Genomic DNA, 20,026 nt, shown 5'->3' with positions numbered 1-20,026 from the left:
TCTGGTGTTGATTATCTTACCTTCCTTTTTTTTCTCTTTTGCTTTGTTTTTCTGAACACATTATGGTATCTAGTATTTTGGAAGAAAATGATAATACAAAGGTTAGGACATTCTAGATTTCCCTTTTTAAAGGTTTTGTTGGTGAGAATTGTGTTTTATAAAGTGATACTATTGTTAAAGTTGAGACTTCAAAACTAATTATTCAAATAATATTTATTTTATTTCTGTTGAGAGAGCCTGTTTCTTAAACAGAGTACAAACTTGACTCCATTCTTTTAAAAAATTATTTATTTATTTTTGCATAAGACCCTGATCTTTTAGGATACAACTGAACCACAATGCAATATGGAAGTGTCACTCAATGTAAAACTGCACATTGTTCCTGTTTGAGTCATGATGAATGGTTTTGGTCAGCACTTATTGGCATTTTTAATTTCTGCTAGAACAACATTCAGAAACATATAGTCATGTGTATCACCCTTGATTAATTACTTGCTTTTTAAGAGGTCACTGAGTGGTCAATGAAAAGAGAATCACTATATTTTCTTATTCCCAGTTTCTGTCTCTAACTTTCCAGAGACACTGGAGAAATGAGCTACATAATTGCATAATTGATCATTTAAAAATAATTTTTCCAACAGATTATCTTTCCAACAGATACAACATTTTAACAACGCTTGGAAAAAGAAAAAATCCTGAGTTCTAGATAGTTTAAGTTTATTTTCCTAAGCTCAATTTTTTTGCCCTCCTCTCTTCCCTTTATATGTGCAAAATGAAGAATTCTAGAAGAAGCTTTCTAAGTAATTATGTTATAAAATCTAGGTCATGGTTTTTTTCTGTATTAAAGGGTACAAAATTTGTTCAGTTTTTTTTTAACACTTCAGTTTTATTAATAGCTTTATCCAAATAAGGTATTCTATTTTTTGTTCCCCATCTTTCCTTCTCCTTCATTCCCTTTCAGAGTCCCACATATACAGTTCAGATATCTGACTGTGGAGAATCTTTGATCTCCTTCCTGATGACTAATCATATATTTAAAAGCTTGTTCTTCAAGTTTGTATGGTTAAGAATCTGATTATTGATCTTCGTCAGTTGGAGAATGTGGTTTTGACTCCAACGGCAAAACGTTCTGAGGGTTCTGACTCAAATGGCAGTGAAATTGCTTGTATAAATAATAGAAGAGTTTAATTGCTGGTTTAGTTTGCTTCTTGGTATTCTTTGAGCTTCTTGGTATTCAATGAAGCTGTTGAGGAGTTTGGTAGGAATTTATACCTGTTAATTTGAAAATTATCTTCAGAGACCTAATGGAACCAGTTTTACATACGAAAATCTTGTATTACTCCTAGAATTTCTGTATACCTAAGGTGCAGAAAATAGCTAGTTAATAAATATTTCTTCCCACACCTGGAACAACGTGACAGTTATTAAATGAGATAGCATATGCAAAGTGCTCATCATGGTGCCTGGCATGGGGACAGAGTTCAGTAAATTCTTTGCTGATTGTAGTCTGCCTAATATGTTTTATATGTCAACATTCTGTATTTTCTTAATAGTTCTAGGCTCATAAATATTGTCACCTCTCTGAAACTTAGGCCCTGGTAATTGGAAGCAGATAGTTTGAAATTTTAACATCTAGTTAATATTTCTCATTGGTGTACACTCATGTGTTGAAGTTATTAAAATTCTGATTTGCCTAATTAAAAAAGAAGTAATTTTCAATACATCAAGATTCTTTAAGCTGGGCATGGCAGCTCACACCTGTAATCACAGCACTTTGGGAGGGTGAGGCGGGTAGATTGCTTGAGCCAAGAGCTGGAGACCAGCCTGGGCAACATAGTGAGACCCCCATCTCAAAGAAAACAAATAAAACATTTTTAAAATTATATATAATTTGTTATGTTCTCAGTTCAGGTAAATGCATTTGTAAATTGGTTTCCAAATTAGAACACATTTATTTTATATTATTTTAGATCTTCCCATCAGTGAAGATCCTAAGGTTTATGTGTGATAGGTTCCATAAGAAAAATTGATTTAGGCAGTTAGGAAAAAATAACATACCCTTGGATGTGATATTTTTTTTTCTTTTTTTTTTTTTTGTTCTTTGAATTTTGGACATTTCATAAGGCTCACTAGAGCTGAATACTTAGTTTCCTATCATAAACCCAAAGATGTTACCTACTTAAAATTTTAAAAATTCATTCAAGTTTAGATTTTTTAAAATTAAGGTGAAACAGTTACTAGTTTAAGAAATAATTAACAAAATAAAAAAACAAAAAATTAAAAAAATTTAAAAAAAAGAGCAAGATAAAAAAATGAAATAATTAACACGCTTTCTGTGTGGAGGATACTTGGATATTTGGTCTCTAAATGTCTTTCTTGTATGTGTTAATACTCCTTACATAGAAGGAGGTGTACACAATCCTTTTGTTAAAACATTTTTCTAATAGATAGCTTTCTTTTGTTCATTTTTTTCTTTCTTATAAAATATTTTAGTTGATAATTCTATAAAATTAAATTATTGTTGTTTTATAGGCAGTTGACTGGTGGAGTTTAGGTGTTCTGATGTATGAATTACTAACTGGAGCATCTCCTTTCACTGTTGATGGAGAAAAAAATTCCCAAGCTGAGATATCTAGGTAAGATTTAACAAAATAAAATAAATGCATTGTTTTCTCAAAAGAACTGATCACATTTCTGTAGTTAGGCTGATGTAAAAAAATAATTTTTTAAAATGAGGATAGACAAAGTGATGTTTATGTGGTAAATTTTCTTTTCTATTATATAGCATGTAGATATGTTACCTTTATATTTCTTTATATTGATTTTATGTGACCAATTGAATCTGAAGTTTAACTTATGATTTATAGTGTCATGCACTTTAGCATATTATCTTACACTTAGTAGGTACATCATATATTGAGAAGTTTATTTAATGGATACTTTTTTCTCCACTGTATATGTAATTTATTTCTTTGTGACTTTAACATGAAGAAACAGTAATGATGTTTTTGAACTCATGGATGTAGGCTCAATAGAAACAAATACCATAAAATTATCCTCTCATAGGTTTCAGAGCATTATTCTCTTCTTTTCCTTCATAGCAGATATCACAGTTGTAGTATTACATTTTTGTTTATAATTATTTGATTAATGTCTATCTGTCACACTAGATTGTAAGCTCTGAGAGTAAGGGACATGTCTGGCTTTGATTCTCAGTACTTGCTATATAGAACTCCGTAAATATTTGAGGGATAAAATGGGTTAATGAACAAATAAGTGAACAGTGACCAACATTATACTAGTTACTAGTTAGGTTTTTGTCCTGTTTTTACTTGAATTATATAACTTTGAGAACAGATTTGACATTAAAAATTAAAAATAGAGATTCCACTTCCAAAGAAGATGGAATAAGAGGGACCAGATCTACTTTCCTGCCTGAAACAATTTTAACAATGGGCAAAATATATGAAAGAACAGATACGACAACATTGGATATCTGGAAGTGAAGGACAGTGATCTTTGAGAAGCAGAAAAATAAATGAGGTGATCCCTAGGATTGCCCCAGCTTTCTGCCTTGAGAGCGTTTCCAGGCTGCAAAACCCAGATGCAGTTGAGGAGGTGGAACTGAGAGTCTAACAAAACCAAGACAGCTGGAGTTTGCAGGCCAGAGTGTCGGAGAGGAGAGTAGCACACAGAGCGAAGTCCAGAGATGTGCAGAGGTATTCAGTTGAGTATTGGTAAGCACAGTGAGGAAACTGTGCTATATAGTTAAGTTGTGATATCTTGTGAAATTGAACTGTAGATTCAACACAATCACATTTCCAGCAGACATTTTTTTTTTCTTTAGAAATTGACAACCTGGGTCTAAAATTCATTATGGAAATGCAGAGGACCTGGAATAGCCAAATCACCTTTGAAGAAATACAAGTCTTGAAAAATACTTCGTTCTAAGTTACAGTAATTAAGACAATGTGATATTGGTGTCAAGATAGACAAATAATCAATGCAAATTATTTTTGACAAAGATAAAAAGTATATTTTGTAAAGATAGTTTTGAACAAATGGTGCTGGAACCATTGGCTATCCAAATGGAAAAAAAAATGGACTTCAAGAAATACTTCATACCATATAGAAAAATTCATTCAAAATTGATTATAGGCCTAAATGTAATACCTAAAACTATAAAACTTCTGGAAGGAAACATAAAGGAAAACTGTTGTGAGCTTGGTTTAGGTAGAGGCTTCTTAGATATGACACAAAAGTGCAGTCCATAAAAGACAACATTAATAAATTTGACTTCATCCAAGTTAAATAGTTCTGCTCTTTAAAACTGTTAAGAGAATGAAAAGACAAGTCACAGACTGGGATAAATTTTAAATCATATGTCTGCTAAAGGACCAGTATCCAGAACACATTAAGAATTCTTAAAGCTCAAGAAAACAAACAACCTTATTAAAAATGGGCAAAAAATTTGAACAGACAGCTCACCAAAGAAGATGTGTAGGTGGTAAATTAGCACGTGAAAAGACTACCAGCATCTTTAGTCTTTAGGGAAATGCAAATTAAAACATCAATGAAATACCACTATATACTCCCCAAGAATAGCTAAAAATAAAGAGACTGATAACACCAAGTGTTGATAAAGACTTAGAGGAACTGGAGCTTTCATACGCTGCAAGGGGAAATGTAAAATGGTACAAAAACTTTGGAAAACAGGTAATTTCTTAAAAAGTTAAACATTAACCACTATCTGATCTGTGCATTCCACTCCTGGGTAATTACCAAGGGAAATGAAAACATATATCCATACAAAAACTTGTACAGAAATGTTCATGACAACTTCATTTGTAATAACTGAAAACTAGAATAACCCAAATATCTGTCAGTAAGTAAGTGGTTAAACAAATTGTGGTTTATTCATACAAATGGAATACTCCTTAGCAATGAAAAGGAATTTATGTAAGACAGGTGCAGTAGTGCACCAGTAGTCCAGTTGCTGAGGAGGGTGGGATGGGGTAATTGCTTGAGCCCAGGAGTTTGAGGTCAGCCTGGGCAATGTAGCAAGACCTTATCTCTTTAATAAAAGGAATGGTTTGTTTATACACTTGCAAATGGATGAATCTCAAAATAATTACACTGAGTGAAAGAAACAAGAAAATATAGAATATATTCTGTATGATTCCAATTCCGGAAAATGCCAACTAATCTACGTGACAAAAAGCAGAATATCAATTACCTGGGGACTGGGATTGGGGGAGGCAGGAGATGTTACAGAGGAACATAGGAAAACTTTGGAAGGTGATGAGTATGTTCATTATCTTGATTGTGGCAGTGGTTTGACAGGTGTATACATATGTCAAAACTTACCAAGTTTCAAACATTTTCTTCCATGGAATTAAAAAAACATAAAATTATATACTTTGTGGGAATTTTATTGTATGTCAATTGTACTTCAGTAAAACTGTTAAAAATTTAAAGTATACCTTTTCTAGGACAGGCTAGGAAGTAAATGATTTCTCACTGTTTCAGTTTATTTAATACCAAAGCTATGTGAGCAGTACTTCTTTTTAAAATCAAGGTGAGTTAAAAATCACACCTCTTATGAAAAATAATAAATATGACTTTATTTTAAATTGATTTTTTGACAGTTTGAAAATGCCTCAGAATATAGGAAACCTTGGTCACGGTCCTGAGAATTTGGGTCCAGTTGCAAGATTATACCTGTCATGTGACAGGTGCTTAAGGGATGGCCTTAGCCTGACAACATTAAGTGGTGGCTTCTCTGACTAATTCTTCTCTTTCTGATTCCACATATACAAGCAATCTTTTAAAAATAATCTTCATTTCCACTCTAGGTCTGAGTGTAAAGAGAAATACATTGCTTATGATAGCAAGAATATTATGAACAAAGTAATGTTCACATTTATATTGCTTTTATTCCCTTTCTATCAATCAATTGGCATTCTGGTTTTAGAAAGAGAAAAAAAAGCCTGATTCAGATTGTCTAAAACCTTAAAACTAAAGCAAATGGACTTTTCAAGAATTTAAATAGGATTCCTTCCCTTTAATCAATTAATTATCCACTTTGTTGTGGTGTCAACCTGTAATTTCATGGTTTTTGTGTGTGTGACAGAAATTTACAAACAATGGGATAACTAAATTATCTTACACTACATTTTTCTTTCAAAATAATCATTCTGATTATCTTTCCTGGGATAAATCTTAACATGTATTATTTAGATAAATGTGTCATTATCTGTCTCCAGTGTCTTAATTAGCTCAGGCTTTTTATTTTTATCATCATTGAATTTTTCCATTTATTATTATGATCTTTCCTGAACTCTGCATACTTTCTGTATTTTTTGTTTGAAATAATTCAAAGTAATGTATTATCTAAGTTATCTGTTTGACATTTTTGTCTACAGGTAGCCTAGAATAAAAATGTTTTTCTAGTATGTCAAATTTCTAAATATGCTAAGAACTTAGAATGAGAAGAAACTTAGAGTCCACCTTTTCTCTGGACATAAGAATCCCTGATAGTTGTGCCATCGTGGAAAGGATGGAACTTATATAAGGTATTTTCAAGGAAGCCATGTTCATTATTGGACAGCTTTAGTTGTATAGAGTTTTTCCTTCCCCTTAAAATAAACTGAAATTATTTTTCTCTCATTTCTGAATGTTCATTTTGGTCCTGTCCACTCAAGAACATGGAATAATTCTATTATTTCTTTCCAGACATTAAGGATAGTTTTATCTAGAATAAATCTTTCTAGTTCTTTTATTCATTAGAAATATTTCTCATATACTGATTCTATTTTGGACAAATATTAAATTATCAATATTATAGATTGGAATGATTGCTTTTTAGCTTTTCTGTGAGTCTGTTTCTTATTTTTTAAATATATGTGCATGTGCCTTTCTTATGTGTCTTATACTAGCTTTTATTTTATTTTAAAAAAAATTGTTTTTTGAGACGGAGTCTTGCTCTGTCGCCAAGCTGGAATGCAGTGTCGTGATCTCGGCTCACTGCAACCTCCACTTCCCAGGTTCAATTTTCCTGCCTCAGCCTCCCAAGTAGCTGGGACTACAGGCAAGCACCACCAGACCCAGCTAATTTTTTTTTTTCTGAATTTTTAATAGAGACAGGGTTTCACCAGCTAGTTTCTAACTCCTGACCTCGTGATCCACACACCTTGGCCTCCCAAAGTGCTAGGATTACAGGCATGGGCCACTGTGCCCAGCCTATTTTTAAAATTTTTTTTTAAATTTTGAGATGGAGTCTCTCTCTGTCACCAAGCCTAGATGTAGTGGCGTGATCTTTGCCTCCCATGTTAAATTGATTTTCCTGCCTCATTCTCCCCAGTAGCTGGGATTACAGGCACATGCCACCACGCCTAGCTAATTTTTCTATTTTTAGTAGAGATGGGGTTTCACCATGTTGGCCAGACTGGTCTCAAACTCCTGACCTCAAGTGATTCACCCACCTCAGCCTCTCAAAGTGCTGAGTTTACAGATGTGAGCCACTGCACCCAGCTTCCATTAGCTTTTATTGCATTTCTGTACAGAACATCTTTTAGGCCAGTGGCCACTGTCAGTTCCTTGCCACATGGGCCTCTCTAACCTGACAGCTCACATTGTCAGAGTGTGTGAGCTGGAAAGGCAATAGAGTCTACCAGGAAAATGGGATGCTTTGTAACCTAATCATGCAATTGACATCTTGTCATCTTTCTGTACCCAATATTGGTTATAAGGAAGGCAGTAGGTCCAGCCCACAGGTAAGAGGCTGTAAATGCAAATACACATTGATCACAGGGGCATCTTCAAAGTCTGCCTACCATGAGCCCTTTACAAAAAAGATTGCCAATCCCTGGTCTAGGTAATTAAATTACTATTTTTTCTCTCAAAGAATTTTTTTCTCTTTAGGTAATTATTTTAATTCATTGATTTTGTGTGGCTTGCTACATTCTTTTGAATACAAAATCAAGGCAGTAATTCTGTTCTATTTTTGTATTTTATCCGTATTGATTAGTTAGTTAACAACCTGAATTAACCCTTTTGTGTTTTTAAGAATTTTCTGTTTAGAGATATGTTGCTTTTGGAGTCATGTATAGAATAACTACAAGTATCTTTTTTTTAACCCTGTTTTAAGAAGAAATCAAATTTATTATTTTTCTTGGCTTTATTCTTAGCTCTTTATAATAAAAACCTTTGTTGGCATATTTTATAAAGCCTCCTTGATTCTCAATTTGCTGGTTTTTTTTTTTTTGAGACAGAGTTTCGTCTTGTTACCCAGGCTGGAGTGCAATGGTGCGATCTCGGCTCACCGCAACCTCCGCCTCCTGGGTTCAGGCGATTCTCCTGCCTCAGCCTCCCGAGTAGCTGGGATTACAGGCATGCGCCACCATGCCCAGCTAATTTTTGTATTTTTAGTAGAGACGGGGTTTCACCATGTTGACCAGGATGGTCTCGATCTCTTGACCTTGTGATCCACCCGCCTCGGCCTCCCAAAGTGCTGGGATGACAGGCTTGAGCCACCATGCCCGGCCTTTGCTGGGTTTTTTTAAATTTTCTTCCTCATTTTAGGTATTTCTGTACCCAATATGAGCATCTGTGTTTCCTAGGGTTTTTTGACTAGTTAACCAAAAACTTTTTAAAGTTTGTCACAGTAGCTACTCATCCACACATTGTTCTACACGGGACAATTGCAGCAGCTTCAGACTAGAGTCCAGCAGCAGGAGGGGATGGCAAGGAGAGGACAGGGTGAAATGGCCTTTCCCTTGGCACTCATACTCTTCAGCTTTACATCTTCTTCCCTTTCGTCATTTGTTTGCACTGTTTCACTTTGCAACCTGTAGGGGTGAGTCATACTTTGTCATTAATTGCTCTGAGACACTCCCTAAGGGGGTGGAGCACTTGGAGTCTTGAATAAAACCTAGGGATAGGCTGGACGTAGTGGCTCACACCTGTAATCCTAGCACTTTGGGAGGTCGAGGCTGCTGGATCACCTGAGGCCAAGAGTTTGAGACCATCCTGTCTAACATGGCAAAACTCCTTCTCTACTAAAAATATAAAAATTAGCTGGGCTTGGTGGTAGGCACCTGTAATCCCAGCTACTCTGGAAGCTGAGGCAGGAGAATCGCTTGAACCCAGGGCACAGAGGAGGTTGCAGTGAGCCAGGATTGTTCCACTTCACTCCGACCTGGGTGAAAGAGTGAAACTCCGTCTCAAAAAAAAAAAAAAGACCTAGGGATAATTCTTCCAGTTATGGAAAAGGTCCATCAGAAACATCATCAGTCTGCTTGTCATTTCCCAGGCCTCCTTCTTAGTCTCTCACTGGAGACCCAGCCCTCTGTTGTTTCCCGGATGATGCTGCAGTGTAGATTCTTTGCCACCACCTCTGTGTACCACCCCAGCCAGTTCTCCACTACTCCAGTCAACCCAAAGTCTGAAAGGTCAACCTCATACATACTGGAAAAGGCTGTGAAAGAAGAAGGTAGCCTTCTGTGTTCACAGCTCTGTCACACATTTTGGTCCCTGGATGACCTGCTGTTTCTTATTTCTCATGGTTCTCCATGGCCTCCCAAAGAAAGTCTCATCATTTTGGGTGATAATTTTGGCTCTATACTCTGGCTGTTGCTCTCTGCCTCTAGCTCTTTTCAATTTAACTTTCTCTTTGGAATTCCTTGCGTTGACGTCTGATTCTGAGCTCCAAACTGTGTCTTAGTTTTATTGTCGCATGTAGCCACTTGGCCCCAAGGAAGCCCCAAGGTCTGGGTTCACCACTCTCTTCCATTACTGTCATCCTGTCCCTGTTAGGGAAAGGTAGTCTAAGTCCCATAATGGAATGAGTAGAGAAGTAAAGATTTCAACAGCATTATCTGCGCCACAGGAAAAAAGTATACAAAGAAAGACAGGAAGAGGTCTGGCAATAAATATCATACTAAGTAACTTTTAAATCTTACTTAAGACACATCCAGGCATGTCTGACAAGCCAGTCTAGTAGCCCCACGAGCAGTCTAACTATACAAGAGCCTAAGGGTGAGGACCCCTGGCAGATCAGCTTGGTTCACTAAGGAAGCCTTAGCCATTGAGAGAAGAAGGGCAATTTTTGGTAATATCTATCACTTTTAGGAAGAAGATGCTATAAATTAAAAAGAAAACAAAGCTCTTTTCAGCAAAATCTTTGCAGTGTCATGCATTCATCTTTGGTTCCCATAACTTTGTAAGAAACAAGTTTTCCAGTCCCAGAAGCAATGGCAGGAGTGTGCACCTCTCAGATGGCTTCCCAGGCAGTGTGGTAGGAGACCTGGTTAGTGTACTGGGCAGAAGAGGGAAACAAGATGCTTTATTTTTTTTTTCCAGATGCAGTGGCTCACGCCTGTAATCCCAACACTTTGGGAGGCTGAGGATGGTGGATCATTTGAGGTCAGGCGTTCGAGACCAGCCTGGCCAGTATGGTGAAACCCGTCTCTATCAAAAATAGAAAAATTAGCTGGGCATGGTAGCGCGCCTCATCAGTAAGGGAACAAGGCCTGATGGAGAATGAGTGTGATGAATTGACAGAATCAGGCTTCAGAAGGTGGATAATAAGAAACTTCTGTGAGCTAAAAGAACATGTTCTAACCCAATGCAAAGAAACTAAGAACCTTGAAAAAAGGTTTGATGAAATGCTAACGAGAATAGACAATTTAGAGAGGAATATAAATGAATTAATGGAGCTGAAAAACACGATACGAGAACTTCACGAAGTATGCACAAGTTTTAACAGTCGAATTGATCAAGCAGAAGAAAGGATATTAGAGGTCAAAGACCAACTCAATGAAATAAAACGAGAAGACAAGATTAGAGAAAAAAGGGTAAAAAGGAATGAGCAAAGTCTCCAAGAAACATGGGACTATGTGAAAAGACCTAATCTACGTTTGATAGGTGTACCTGAATGTGACAAAGAGAATGAATCCAAGCTGGAAAATACTCTTCAGGATATTATCCAGGAAAACTTTCCCAACCTAGCAAGATAGGACAATACTCAACTCCAGATAATACAGAGAACACCACAAAGATATTCCTCAAGAAGAGCAACCCCAAGGTACATAATCGTTAGATTCACTAGGGTTGAAATGAAGGAGAAAATACTAAGGGCAGCCAGAGAGAAAGGTCAGGTTACCCACAAAGGGAAGCCTGTCAGACTCACAGCAGATCTCTCAGTAGAAACCCTACAAGCCAGAAGAGAGTGAGGGCCAATATTCAACATCCTTAAAGTAAAGAACTTTCAGCCCAGAATTTCATATCCAGCCAAACTAAGCTTCATAAGTGAAGGAAAAATAAAATTTTTTGTGAACAAGCAAGTACTCAGAGATTTCATCACCACCAGGCCTGCTTTACAAGAGCTTCTGAAAGAAGCACTACACGTAGAAAAGAAGTCAGTATCAGCCATTCCAAAAACATACCAAAAGGTAAAGAGCATCACCGTAATGAAGAATCTACATCAATTAATGGGCAAAACAGCCAGCTAGCATTAAATGGCAGTATTAAACTCACATATATCAGTATTAATCCTAAATTTAAATGGACTAAATGCCCAAATCAAAAGACACAGACAGGCAAAATGGATAAAAAGCCAAACCCCATCGGTATGCTGCATCCAGACCCATCTCACGTGCAAGGATACACAAAGACTCAAAACAAAGGGATGGAGGAAGATTTACCAACCAAATGGAGAGAAAAAAAAAAAAAAAGCAGGAGTTGCAATTCTTGTCTGATGAAATAGACTTTAAAGCAACAAAGACCAAAAGAGACGAAGAAGGACATTACATAATGGTAAAAGGATCAATGCAACAAGAAGAGCTAACGATCCTAAATATATATGCACCCAATACAGGAGCACCCAGATACATAAGGCAAGTTCTTAATGACCTAGAAAGAGACTTAGACTCCCAATAGTAGCAGGAGATTTTAACACCACATTGTCAATAATAGACAGATCAATGAGATAGAAAATTAACAAGGATATCCAGGACTTGAACTCAGACCTGGAACAAGTAAACTTAGTAAACATTTACAGAATTCTCCACCCCAAATCCACAAAATGTATGTTTTTCTCAGTATCACATCACACCTATTCTAAAAGTGACCACATAATTGGAAGTAAATCACTCCTCAGCAATTGCATAGCATTTCACAGGTTTAAATGAAATATTGGTTGGCTGCTTGTTTGTTATTTTCCTCCCTTATTCCTTCCTGTCTCCATTGTTAAGCACAATCATTGGCATAAAAGAGGTTTTCAATACCTATTTTTAGACTGCATTCTAGCCTGGGCAATAGAGCAAGATTCTCGTTCTCTCTCCCTCTTTCTCTTCCTCTTTCTTTCTTTCATTCTTTCTTTCTTTCTTTCTTTTTCTCTCTTTCTTTTCTCTCTTAAAAAAAAAAAAAGATGCTTTATGTGACAGTGAAGAAGACTATTTATAGCTCATATAAGACATGCCCTGGGGACTCCAGGAGTTACTGGGTGGGTGAGACTTTTGATTCAAATTCCACAGAATTTGAAGCAGATAAAGGTACCAGCCAAATAATCTCATTTTATTATTATTAATGATCTGGCTGGTATGGCCTAGAGAAACACAGGTTAATCAGATCAAGGAAGAACCCAGTAACACCAAAAGGGAAGTGACAACCTGTCTTGTCGCTAAAAGAAGACGGACTCTTGTAGAGTGACACCAGCAGCACCATTCACCTGGGGACCACTGTGTGCCAGCCTCTGTGCTGAGAAGTCACCCACATTATATTCTGGAATCCGCAGAACCCTGAAAAATAAGTGGTAGCATATGCAGTTTTGCAAATGAAGAAACTAGGATGTCACTTGCCTGGGACTCAGAGCTACCGTGAGGTTGGACTGGGATCAAATACAGTTACTGGAAAGTTAATCCATGCTGTCTTCTCCAGTAACACTTGTTTCCATAGTGCTGTTTTATTTCCAAGTCTGGCAGATGCTTGTTTCAGGTAAAAGACTGGGAAGTACTGGCCCACAGACACCAGGGAATTGATTCATTAATCAATGGAGTATTTGTTGAATAATTTTTTACTCCTAAGGAGAAAGAGAAATATAAGGCAAAGTCCTTGTCCTAAGAACTCTTATATAGCATTTGGGAGGATATGGAATAAATACATGAAAATTCATAATATCAGGGAGTTTTGACAAATGTCTCAGTGCTTTTAGGTAAGAAGAATGCTGGGGGAGGACAAAGGAGGTTTGGTTCCCTGGGACTGGGCTGTCAGGGAGGCATTCGCGATGGAGATATGGAATGGGCTGCGGCCAAGAGTAAAAGAGAAAAGATGGTGGGGAAGTACGCACGGTGGCACACGGGAGGTTCCGCGCTCCATTGCCTCCTTGCCACTCTGTGTACTCCTGTCAGTGGGTTCATGATCTTGTAAGTGAAATTCATTTTATTTTTCCTACTCTAAATGTCATGTTTATTATAGTTTATGGATATAGGGTAAAGAGTCAATAATAATACCTGGAGACATATACTATTAATGTTTTGATATGTTTTGTTTTATTCTTTTTCACTTGTATAATGTACTCATACTAGAAATATTTTAGATTTTTCAGTTTGGTGAAATTTATAAACATTCTGTTCTAATTATACGCACTGTGTAAACATAATTTTGTAATGGCTGCATAATGTACTATTGAGTGGAAGCACCATAATATGCTAAACTTTTCCCCTAGTGTTGGACAAAAATTTAGACTAAGTGAAGTTTACTGAAAGCTGTTTGTAACTTAGGTAAGCGTATCAATAATTTTATAATTCTGGGACCACATGGGAACCAGGAAGTAAAAGTCAAGAAGATTAAGTCATGAAATGGAAAAGATTGTGAACTTTTAAATGGAGGACAAATAGAAATAAACAACCCATGAGAATGCATGCCATTTGCAGAAAAGCAAAAGAGTTATTTGCAGGCATCTCACTGAAACTGTGAGGAAGAGAGATCCTGAGTGGGCAAGATGCAGTAAGTGGAAAACAATTTGACCATTTATTTATTCACTAAATATTTGTTGAGGAGTTGTTATATGCTAAGCAATGTTCTAGACTCTGGGAATAAAGCAGTGAACAAAATAAAGAGAATTCTTACTCCGTTAGAGCTTATATTTTAGTTGGGAGAGAGAAATAATAGACAAATAAACATATGGTATACATGAAGAAAAATAAAATAGAGCCAAAGGATAAGGAGTATGGAGGTAATGGCTGTTTTTGATAGGATGGTTAGAGCAGGCTTCTCTGAAAAGTTGACACTTGAACAAAGAACCTAGTGGATTTAAGAAGTGAGCATCGCCCATTGTTACTAAGACTGTTGTGCTTAAATGTCAGTGATTTTTTTGTTGTTGTTGAGACAGGTCTTTGTTATATTTCAGTGAACATACAAAAACACATGTACAAAGTTTCATAGGTTTACTTTTTATAAAACATTTTATTATGGAAGTTTTCAAACATTTGTTACAGTGGACACCCAGACACTCACTACCTAGATTCTACCATGAATATTTTATCATCCTTGCTTGTTACCTGTCTGCCTATGTATCTGTATCTCTCCCATCATAGGTTTAATTTTAATGTTGGTGTCTTTACCCTTTATTCTGTACATTCTGAAGCTAATCACTTGTGAGTTCTTTTTGCCGCAGAGGTTTCCAGAAACTTAATTCATGAGTAGGAAGAAATTTTATATTCATTTTTATATTATTGGTGTGAATTTTAATTTTATTTCATTTGGTTTTTTACATGCAGTTCCTGAATCCATTTGGGGTGTAGTATAAGGCAAGGATCTTGCTTTATTTATTGTTTATTTCCTGTACAGTTGGACATTTGTGGCCTTTGGTACATGATCTGGTAATTTTTTAAAAAATGATACATGTTTTTGGCTGGGCGTGGTGGCTCACGCCTGTAATTCCGACACTTTGAGAGGCTGAGGCAGACGTATCACCTGAGGTCAGGAGTTCAAGGCCAGCCTGGCCAACATGGCGAAACCTCATCTCTACTGAAAATACGAAAATTAGCCAGGCATGGTGGCGGGTGCCTGTAATCCCAGCTACTCAGGAGGCAGAGGCAGGAGAGTCACTTGAACCTGAGGCAGGAGAATCGCTTGAACCTGAGGCAGGACAATCGCACTATTGCACTCCATCCTAGCAACAGAGTGAGAATCCATCTCAAAATAAATTAAATAATAATAATACAAGTTTTTGTAAAAGCTTGGTAATTTTTCAAATATGTCATCTGTGTTCATTTGATTTGGCTCTTAATTTATTTTGCTAGTACTTCACTTTAACAATTTCATTTCATGATACATTGTAATATGTGGCTAGGCAAATCACCCCAGTTTTCTTTTTCAGAGTTTTCTTATTTGTGCTACATATTTTGCAAATGAATATTAAAGTCATCCATGTTCTAAATCCTTGTTGCAAGTTTAATCAATATTCATATTTCTTGTTTTTTTGAAAGGAGTCTTTCCTCATCTGTAAAAGGATAAAAATAGCATCTTTTGATAGGATTATTATATGGATTAAATGACACACATGAAGTGTTTAATATGGCTTATCAACTCAGAGGTTTTTTTGACTTTTCAGAAGCCTCTAAGATTTATTTGGGCTCTACCTAATTGTAATTCATTTCTGGAGTTTTCCAGATCCATTTTTAAGCAAGAAAAAGATAACTTTGGGATATTACCAATTCAGAAATCAAGCACATTGGAGGAGAAGTGACAGCAATACCCAAGAAATGTCTCCTTGCCCTTGTTGCAGGATGCTCTAGTATTGGTATAACTAAATGTCTCACAGAATTCTCTACCCTTAGCCCCACTTCTGCAGTGCCCATTCTGCATAGCCAGCAGTGGTCTGGGGTTCAGTTGATATTCATACTCACATGTCACAATAGACTGGAATCGGGCACCAGTTTTAGTTAGCTTTATATAAGAATGCAGTACAGGAAACATTACAGCATCAAACACATCTTCATCAAGGACCTTCCCACCACCTATGTGTGGTTTCCCAGCCCACAGAAGACACACCCAGCCATTGGTGATGAGAATAAGTGGGAACGTGTGGACCACCCCAGCATGGGAAGCTCAGCGCAGCAACTGTCCCTTCTACCAGCTCTTGAGCATGCATGGCTTCCAGGGGTCTGCATGCCTGCTCACACCTCTCAGTCCAGATGCAGTCCACTTTCAGGAGTATCTTTCACAGCACCTGACCCAGCTGCCACGCCACAGTTATCTTAACTCAGTATATTTCAAGGAAATGGTATAAGAAAAAGTTACATCTGGGACTACCTTCTCATGGAGAAAAGATGTAGTCTGCTCTAGGTCCTTTTTCCTCACCATATCACTCCCAGTGTCTGGTTCTCTTCCTGGTACTGCAGTTTTCTAACAGGAATAGGCTTTAGAACCTCCTCACCTCACTGAGGAAACCCTGTGGTATTCTATTTACCAAGACAACAGGGAGCCTAAGTGATGTTTCTTCCGCATACCTTCTGTTTTCATAGGGTGGGGCAAGATACTCGTCCACATTTGCTAGGGTCTCCTGCTGCTGCTTCTGGCCATACAATTTTCACTCAGGAAAGGGAGGGGTTCAGATTATCACTGGTGGTCCTTCAAGCTCCCTCATCAGCACTGTTTTCCACAGACATTCTTTGAGATTTCTACTCAATTTCTCCTGCTGTGTGGTCCCTGCCTCATCTGAATTTAAAATTCTACCTTCTTGCATGTGGTCTCCTTGTGTTCCTCTCTCCAGACTTGGCATCTCAGCAGAGCCATTTCTGTTTTTGGGTTCTCCTTTTGAGGATGGACCCACCATGCTGGACATTTCTGCTTTCTGTCTTCACAGGACTGACTGTTCTTTCCCCAGTGCCTGGTATCAAGTAGATTTCCAATACACGTTGCAGTATTCTTAAGGTTTAAGAGGTAATCGATGGTCCAGGGTCAGTATGCTAAGATGATGTCAGCCAAAGTGCATATATTTCTACCTGATTCAACAAAAGTAAATGTCACAATTTGCTTATCTCGACCCTGATTCTTTTTTACTCAAAATTTTTTTCCTGCAAAAAGTACAGTAGAGGTAGAGAAAATGGGAAAGGCTATGTTTATTTTTCCCTGAGAAACAGGATTCCCCGTTTCTTTCTCAGATATGCCTGTGTCTGATCTGAGAAGAGAATTGTCTACTAATGCTGAAAATTCAGACAAGCAGTGAGCAATGGGAGAGTATTACAGAATCAAAAAGAAGACAGGCTGCTGCTTATTTCTTTCCTTGTTCTACCAGCATTTTTGGGGGTTCCAAGAATTAAGTGCTAGAGGTAGAATTAACTTTGAGATTAATAATACTGCTGGAATCTTTTGTAAAAAATTACAGTTTCATTATCATTTCACTCATTCTCAGTGGCTACTTGATAGAACATCTAGGCCTATTTTTTATATGGTTGCTGTAGAATGAGGGAGTATAACAGTAGCCCACATTTACTGAGCATTTGCTATGCACTAGGTGCTATGTTAAGCACTCTACAGGTCTTAACTCATTTAAGCATTGTATACCATTTTAGGTAGGTACTGATGTTATGCCCATTTTACAGGTGAGAAAACTGAGGCACAGAGGTTAATTATCTCAAGGTCACACGAGGTCAAGCCAAGCCATCATTGGACTCAGTCTGGGTCCAAAGTCTATGTTCTAACCCACCACACTATACTGTCTCTTGTACATTAGTTATCTGTTTTTGTTTCATAATGGTTATTAATACTTGAATGCACAATAGGTAATCTTTTAGCATACCCAATTAATGTAGTAACTGTCTTCATATATATTGTGTTAAAGTTCTTAATTTCAGTCAATCCTTTCAATATTTCTTATTATTGATCTGAATCTTAAGAAGGAGAAAGGTACACTTGGATTGAATTGATTTCTTCTGTGGCCTTAGAATAAATTTCTCATCAAGAAACTTGATTACCATCTTATGTTTTTATTTTCCATAATCAATTGTGAACTTTACTCCGTCTCTGAGCTCGACTTGTCTCATAGGGGTTTTCTGGCCATTTTATAGCAGCAAACAAAGAAGCAGATACTTTTACCCCATAAAAAGCTCCAGCTTTAGTGCCCATTTCCCGATATCAAGAGTTGAACTATCTCCAAGTAGGTCTGACGCCCTCTTGTCTCAGTGGACTTCCCTTTGCATTCCCATGGGCCCCTTAGGTTTGCTGACACTCAGGGAAAGAGGAGTGAGGTGGAGATGCTTGTTCTCTTTTGTACTTTTAAATCTAAGTGCTCAATTCACTTATGTGAATTTGTTAGAGTGTTATATGTTGTGAAGTCTTTAATCATAGAGTCTAGTCTATATATGGGAGGTCTAATCTAGTCCCAAGCTTTTCCTTCTTTCCCCCTAGTAAAATGTTTGGGATGGTAGCCTCCCACCAGGATTGATTTATACTGAAAAATGAGCCAGCATTTTTTGTTCCTACTCACTTGAGTTTCAGAAATTTGACTTCATATTTCTTCAATAGTATCGAGATGTTATTAACCCATGTTAAGTATTTATATGTGGTTCAGTTTCAAAGTGTATTTCACCATGCTTTTTTTTTTTTTTTTTTTTTTTTTTTTTTGGTCATTATCTGGTTGTTTTAACAGCAAGTTTTGTCTGCCTACAGGAGAATATTAAAAAGTGAGCCTCCATATCCCCAAGAAATGAGTGCTTTAGCTAAAGACCTAATTCAGCGTCTTTTGATAAAAGATCCCAAGAAGAGACTGGGATGTGGTCCACGTGATGCAGATGAAATCAAAGAACATCTCTTCTTTCAGGTGAAATTATTGAATAGATAAATGGTTTCCTACTCCTTGCTGTTTTCAGGGTCCTTGGCATTCTTGGTGAAATTAATGAACACAGTCCCCCTTGGGATAATTTTCCACTGACATTTCATCATATCAGTAAGCCTGACCCAAATATTATGGTCTAAAGGGACCATCTAGGTTTTTTTTTGTTCTGTAAATTAAGCTTTTACGTTATTATCACCAAAACAAATGAAAATAACATATCAAAATGAAAAAAAAAAAAACTCTTTCGTCAAGTAAGCTTGTGTTATTTATTGCTTTTTAAATATATGAAAACAAATATTGATTGGAAATGAGAATTATCTCTGCACTTCTGTGCTCAAAAAAAGGGCATATTTCTTTTAGTCTGTCAATATAATTATTTTTTAAAATACTACTGCACATCTTACAGAAGTTCAGTAACATAATGAGAAATACATTTAGAATCAAATTAATTTTATTATATGTATTTCATAGATTCACATGGCCTGGAAAGATTAGTCTTTGAACAGACTTTCAAATAACTTGTTCTGAAGTTTATCTCAAAAATTAACAGGTAAAATTTAAGAAATGATTTGAGCAAAGTACCCCCAATCATATTTTCCTAAGATCGTTTTCTCCATTGCTCCCTGTATTTGAGAATATTGCAGAGTGTCTTTCATATTAGAGAAATTTCTCTTTTCAATAGCTTGGAATAGTAATTTTAGATTACTTAATTGCCTTGACTTTTTAAATGATCGGGACACTTTTGCAAAGACCAGAATTCTACTTGTAAAGGCCTAACTGGCCTTTTTCTCTGTAAATGGAGCGGGGGTGGAAAGGATCGTAACAGCATTCCATTTTCTACATATTAAACATTCTCCTGCTAACAACATGTTTCTTTAAATTACCTCTTTCCTATAAAAGTTTATCTTAATGTATGTACAATAGCCAAGCACAAATTATGTGCTTATAATGGAAAACATTACAGCTGCAGAGGGAAAAAAACACTAATTAGAAAGTCAAGAGACTGTGTTCAAATCCTGACTCTTCCACCAACTGGTGTTTGAATGAAAGAGTCTTTCTTATTTCTGGGCTTCAGTTTCACTGGATCAAATAAAGATGAACTAAATGATCTCAATCGCATTTTAGCTGAGAAATTTGAACATCTGTAATTTAATTATTTTGTTTCTATTGCATCTACAAGACAGC

The 20,026-nt window shown here is 36.6% G+C and overlaps 1 protein-coding gene across 3 annotated transcripts in view; it reads left to right on the top strand.

Moving 5' to 3' along the window:
* The window catches only part of RPS6KA5 (ribosomal protein S6 kinase A5), a 188,647-nt gene that overhangs the window by 130,885 nt on the left and 37,736 nt on the right, over positions 1–20,026 (top strand). For all 3 annotated transcript variants that reach the window (XM_012453114.3, XM_012453113.2, XM_012453115.2), the window contains exons 7-8: positions 2,533–2,636; positions 18,676–18,826. In XM_012453114.3, coding sequence (XP_012308537.2) covers positions 2,533–2,636; positions 18,676–18,826 — 255 coding nt within the window. The remainder of the gene's footprint in view (positions 1–2,532; positions 2,637–18,675; positions 18,827–20,026) is intronic.

Source organism: Aotus nancymaae, unplaced genomic scaffold, assembly GCF_030222135.1.
Source record: "Aotus nancymaae isolate 86718 unplaced genomic scaffold, 86718_ANA_hifiasm-v0.15.2.pri h1tg000011l, whole genome shotgun sequence".
In the NCBI taxonomy this organism is placed as follows: domain Eukaryota; kingdom Metazoa; phylum Chordata; class Mammalia; order Primates; family Aotidae; genus Aotus; species Aotus nancymaae.
This window is presented reverse-complemented; position numbering and strand designations above follow the sequence as displayed.